The following is a 6,401-nucleotide window of genomic DNA, read 5'->3' as shown; positions in this document are numbered from 1 at the left end:
CAATATTCCTTAGAAAATTAAGGAAATTCCCTCTGTTGGCCATATATGAATTATGTTCAGGCTCTCTCTCTGAATTTTAATATAATATAACATGAACTATGATAAAAGTGTTTGAGTGGTTAGGGTAACTAGACTTAACTGCTTGACTATATTTTAACCTGATAAATTTTATTCAAAAACCGAAAAATGAGGAAGGGGCTATAGCTGGGATAAAAAGCGAATAAAATGTAATTAATGTAAAAAAATTTAATTAAAAAAACTGACAAATAATTGTTCTTCAATTTACTTGAACAGAATAATCGATCTACTCAGACTCACTTTACTGACAATCTCATCAATGACAGTAACTTTTCAAAATATGACCACGAGCATTGGATTGTGTTGACTTCTATCTACAGGCTGTAGCTTTAGAATGTGTAAGCAAAACAAGAAATGCCAAGGACATGATCAGGTATGAATGCAGAAAAAACCGAGATGAAAAATATGACGGAAATCACTGTATTTATACTACTGGGATTCACAGAGGATTTTGACATGAACATATTCTTATTTATATTATTTTTTGCAATATATGTTGTAACTCTGATTGGAAATCTGGGATTGGTCGTATTGGTCATTGAGGATTCTCGGCTCCATAACCCCATGTACTATTTTCTTACTGTTTTGTCATTGTTGGATGCCTGCTTTTCTACAGTACTGACGCCCAAAATGTTGATCAATTTTCTCTCTAAAAATAAATCTATTTCATTTGTCGGATGTGAAACACAGATGCTTCTCTTTGTTACATTTGGAACCACAGAATGCTTCCTTTTGGCAGCAATGGCTTATGACCGTTACTTGGCAATCTACAGCCCACTTCTGTATGCAGTGAGGATGTCACCCAGAGTCTATGTGCCACTCATTATTGCGTCATATACTGGTGGAATTTTACATGCTACTATACACACAGTGGCTACTTTTAGCCTTTCTTTCTGTGGGTCCAATGAAATTAGGCATGTCTTCTGTGATATTCCTCCGTTGCTTGCACTTTCTTGTTCTGACACCCACTTAAATCAACTTCTGCTCTTCTACTGTGCAGGCTCCATTGAGCTAGTCACCATCTTCATTGTCCTGGTCTCTTACGGTTTTATTCTGTTAGCCATTCTGAAGGTTAATTCAGCTGAAGGGAGGAGGAAGGTATTTTCTACATGTGGAGCTCACCTAACAGGTGTGTCCCTTTTTCATGGGACAATTCTCTTCATGTATGTGAGACCAAGTTCTAACTATACCCTTGAACATGACATGGTAGTGTCCACATTTTACACCATTGTGATTCCCATGCTGAATCCTATCATCTACAGTCTGAGAAACAAAGATGTAAAAGAGGCAATGAGAAAGTTACTCAAGAGAAAATTGCTTCATGAATAAAACACATTTCAAAAATTGAATTGAAACCTAAAACTCACATAAGCTTACATTTACATCATATATGAATATCATGTACCTTATATGCCTCATATTTTTCCATAAAAGCATTGATCTTAAATATAGCACGTAGGAATGTTAGCATATGCTTTACATATCTATATTTTGTTTAAACTGAAATACATCAATTAATTATGAATGTTCTTTGTGGGGCTCTGCTGGATAAGGTTGAAGTCTGATGTCTCTAGCCATTTATTTGTGCTCTGTCCATGAAGATGGACTCCCCTTTCTTAGAGAGGTTCTATGTCTTCCCTGAACTGGGTGACCCTAGGACTTGTGTCACATAACCCTCAGGGCAGGTTACAGGCCAGGATCCTTTCCTGATAAGAAAACTGTTCCAGCAAGCATCTAGGAATTCCTAGAAATGCCCCACCCTGGTAAGGAGATCTTAGTCTTAAGCAGTGGCCTTCAAGTGTATTTGGAGATTTTCTCCTCACTCTAGGATAACTACTGTATTTTCCTTCTTGTGATAGGACCATGCTACTGCATGGAAAATGTAAATCAAGAATCCCTGACCCTCCAACCACAGGGAATCAAATACATTCACCCTTGAAAGCCCTCCCACTGCCCAAAGTTTATAAAACCCTGATTTCAAATAAAAGTGCTGCTGACTGGCTGCCTGATACCATCAGCCTTCCACCACGACCTTCTGAGACTCTTTATTTATCCCCTGGCTCTACCTGTCCCTGAGAGAAACAAAAAGCCCCCACACCCTGTAAGCAGAACAACCCAGCCCCCGCTTCCCAGCCCAGTAGAGAACACAGTGCATAGTCTTATAGACAGACTTCAGATAACTGCAGCTGGACATGTCCATGCTGGACATGTCAGAAATTATTTATATTAGGGTTGTTTAGCTTATAATTTCTCATAGAGAGTTTGTTTTGAAAATATAATATGAATTTAATTACTCTTTTTTGTCTTGTGAAATTTTGCTGCAACTGCACAAGGATTTCTTACATACACACATTAAACTCATCATTTAAGCATTATTTGGGGCTATTGACTTTAAATCAGAGGTTTGTTTCTATTGAAGTCTTTCCTTTCAACACTTTAATCATAGAGATGGAATAGAAACTTCAAAACCTAAGCTGACACATTTAGTGGTTACTGGGAAGATTTCCACATATTAGCTTTGCAAATGAAAGTATAGACTAAAGGAATAATCTTAAATTGGCTTCAATAGATGCCATTTGTTTATACAGGTTGCCTGATGAATTGAATTAATAATTGCTTTTATGCTAAAAGTCATTGCTCAGGTCCCAAACCAATCTTCTACTACATGTCTAAGAATTATTTTGCATTTGTTACAGCAAAATCATGACCAAGAAAAGTCTCATAATATTGAAAAAACATTCACTTAAACTCAAGAATGCATCTGTTGTTTTCATTTTGCTGCATTTATTTCTATGACAGAATTAATTTACATAAGGAAGTATTAAGGATGGAATCTGTTTTTATTTCATTGAGATGAGGCCTATTCTCAGTGAGGTTATTTTATTGTGTTCAGACTGGAAAACACTATATAACAAAATATAGTTTTGACCCTGTAGGAAAAGATCACCTGCCTCCATCAGCAAACCTGTTCTGATAAAGGTAAATAGTAGCATGCAAAATCAGGATTAAAAACAAAATTCAGTAACAATGTTATATTTTAATGAGAAATTAAGTCAATAAAATTATCACTAATATTTTTAACATGAGTAGGACCACCAAGCTGATTATAATGGCATACTATTGTATAAAAATGGTATTATTTTAATAGTGATAAACAGACATTGGTGGTCTCTAGACTCAGACAGTGATATACTCTTGAATGAAAGAAAAAGCTATCTCCATAACTAATGCAATAACCGTCAATAAGGCATTTAATCACTTGATGTTCCAGCTTCCCCACTCATTACTGTCAGGCTCCAAGCACATTAATTGTCAGCGGCTATGACAAATATACCGGTCATAGAGTAACTCGATCAACACGCTGACAAAATGTAGAGAATATGATATAGTAATAAATGTCATGGAATAAAAGTTAAGTAGAAGAATGAGACAGGAAAATAGAATTTTAAATAGGGTCGTGAAAAAGAACCATATAAAAACAAGCAAACAAAAATACATGCCAAAAAATGCACCTGTCTTCTATTGCTTCCCATGTCCATCCTGTTTGCCCTTCTGAATGAGGATTCAGCCTCTTCCTTAGGGTCCTCTTTATTGTTTAGCTTCTTAGGACTATAGAATTTAGTATGCTTATCTTATATATCTAACATCCACTTGTAAGTGAATATATACCATGTGTGTCTTTCTGCTTCTGGGTTACCTCACTCAGGATGATCTTTTCTAGTTCTGTTTGCCTGGAAATTTCATAATTTCCTTGTTTTTAATGGTTAAGTAACATTCCATTGTATAATGTACCAAAATGTCTGTATCCATTCCTTGGTTGAGGGACATCTAGGTTGTTTGCAGATTCTGGCTATTATGAATAAAGCTGCTATGAACATAGTTAAGCAAATACCCTTGTTGTATGCTTGAGCATATTTTGGATACATGCCCAAAAGTAGTATAGTTGGGTCTATACAACTATTCCTAGCATTATTCCTCAGTTTTCTGAGAAAGCAACAGATTGATTTCCAAAATGGTTGTACAAGTTTACATTCCCACCAGCAGTGAAGGAGAATTTCTCTTTCTCCACATCCTCTCCAGCATGTGTTGTCACTTGAGTTTTTTTTTTTTTAATATTTTTTTGTTTGTTTTTGTTTTTGTTTTTTTTTAAATCATGTTTTTAGTTTAGTTTTGTTTCTTTTAAAGATTTATTTATTTCATGTATATGAGTGTTCAGTCTGCATTTACATCTGCCAGAAGAGGGAATCCGTTCATATTACAGATGGTTGTGAGCCACCATGTGGTTGCTGGGAATTGAACTCATGACCTTTGGAAGAGCAGACAGTGCTCTTAACTGCTGAGCCATCTCTCCAGCCGTCACTTGAGTTTTTGATCTTAGCCATTCTGATGGGTGTAAGGTAGAATCTCAGGGTTGTTTTGATTTGCATTGCCCTGATGACTAAGGAAGTTGAACATTTCTTTAAGTGTTTATCTGCCATTCAATATTCTTCTGTTGAGAATTCTCTGCTTAGCTCTGTACTCCATTTTTTAATTGGATTACTTGATTTGCTGGTGTTTAACTCCTTCAGTTCTTAATGTATTCTGGATATTAGCCCTCTGTCAGATGTAGGGTTAGTGAAGATGTTTACTCAGTCTGTAAACAGGGAACAGGACAGGAGCCTTCCACAGGGAGCCTCTGAAAGACTCTGCCTAGCCCGGTATTGAAGCAGATTCTGAGACTCATAGCCAAACTTTGGGCAGAGTACAGGGAATCTTATGGAAGAAGGGGGAGCTAGAAAGACTTGGAGGGACAGGAGCTTCACAAGGAGACAGAGTTGAAAAATCTGTGCCCAGGGGTTCCTGCAGAGGCTGATGAATCAACCAAGGACCTTCATGGAGAGGACCTAGCCCCCCTGCTCAGATGTAGCCCATGTAAGTTTGCTAGTAAGGGGAGTAGGGGCTGTCTCTGACATAAACTCAGTGGCAGGCTCTTTGATCACCTCCCCCTGTCTAGGTGGCCTAAGTAGACTACAGAGAAAGAGGATTCAGACAGTCCTGATGAGCTCTGATAGAATAGGGTCAGATAGTAGAGGAGGAGTGCCTCCCTTATCAGTTGACTAGTAGAGGAACATGGGAGGGGAAGAGGGATAAAAAGGGGGCTACAGCCAGGATACGAAGTGAATAAATTATAATAAATAATAATAATAAATAAAAAATTATAGCTGACTTCAAGAAGAAAAAAAAAATCAGAACTAAAGAAAAAAAAAGAAATATCCATAACAATACAAGGACAGTATTCATGGAAAAAAAGGGATGAGTTAGCATTTGAAAGGACTAGAGTGGAGCAAGTGTTCTTGTGTGGTGGAGCAGCTTTTGGGTATATACCAGAAAAAGGTATACCTGGGTCTTGAGGTAAAGTTATTCCCAATTTTCTGAGAATGCACCACAGTGATTTTCAAAGTGGTTGTACAAATTTACATTCCCACCAGCAATGGAAGAGGGTTCACCTTTCTCTGCACCCTAGCCAGCCGGGATGTGCTGTCACTTGAGGTTTTTTTTTTTTTCTAATTTAATTTTATTTATACATTTATTCACCTTGTATCCCTGCTGAAGCCCCCTCCCTCATCTCCTCCCACTCCCATCCACCCTCTCTTTCTTCCCCTCTACCTATTGCCTAGTCCCCTGATAGGGAAGGACCTCCTCCCCTTTTATCTGACTCTAGCTTAGCAGGTCTTATCAAGGCTGGCTGTTTCATCTTCCTCTGTGGCCTGGAAAGGCTGCACCTCCCAGAGAGAGGTGATCAAAGGGCTGGCCATTGAGGTTTTTCAGTTTTTGTTTGTTCGTTTGTTTGTTTTTGTTTTTTTTTAGATTATTTATTTTATTTTATTTTTTATATTAATTACAGTTTATTCACTTTGTATCCCAGCTGTAGCCCCCTCATTCATTCACTCCCAATCCCACCTTCCCTCCCTCATTTCCTCCCAAGCCCTTCTCCAAGTCCACTGATTTTGATCTTAGTGGATGTGTTTAAGGTGGAATCTCAGAATCCTTTTTATTTGCATTTTCCTGATGACAAAGGAAGTTGAACATTTCTTTAAATGCTTCTCAGCCATTCCATATTACTCTGTTGAGAACTCTCTGTTTAGTTCTGTGCCCCATTTTTTAAATTGGGTTATTTTGTTTCTTGTTGTGTGATTTCTTGAGTTCTTTATATATTCTTGATATTAGCCCTTTGTCAGATATAGGGTTGATTAAGATCTTTTCCCAGTCTGTAGGCTGTCGTTTTGGTCTGTTGACAGTGTCCTTTGCTTTACGGAAGTTTTTCAGTTTCATGAGGTCTCATT

At 37.5% G+C, this 6,401-nt stretch overlaps 1 protein-coding gene across 1 annotated transcript; it reads left to right on the top strand.

Annotated features, from left to right (window-relative positions):
• The first annotated feature begins 432 nt into the window (after positions 1 to 432).
• LOC110541467 (olfactory receptor 5T17-like) lies at positions 433 to 1,407 on the top strand. Its single transcript, XM_021628211.1, is given in 1 exon segment — positions 433 to 1,407. A coding segment is annotated over 1 exon segment (975 nt).
• The last annotated feature ends 4,994 nt before the right edge of the window (positions 1,408 to 6,401 follow it).

The sequence above is a fragment of the Meriones unguiculatus genome, chromosome 18 (assembly GCF_030254825.1).
Source record: "Meriones unguiculatus strain TT.TT164.6M chromosome 18, Bangor_MerUng_6.1, whole genome shotgun sequence".
In the NCBI taxonomy this organism is placed as follows: Eukaryota; Metazoa; Chordata; class Mammalia; order Rodentia; family Muridae; genus Meriones; species Meriones unguiculatus.
This window is presented reverse-complemented; position numbering and strand designations above follow the sequence as displayed.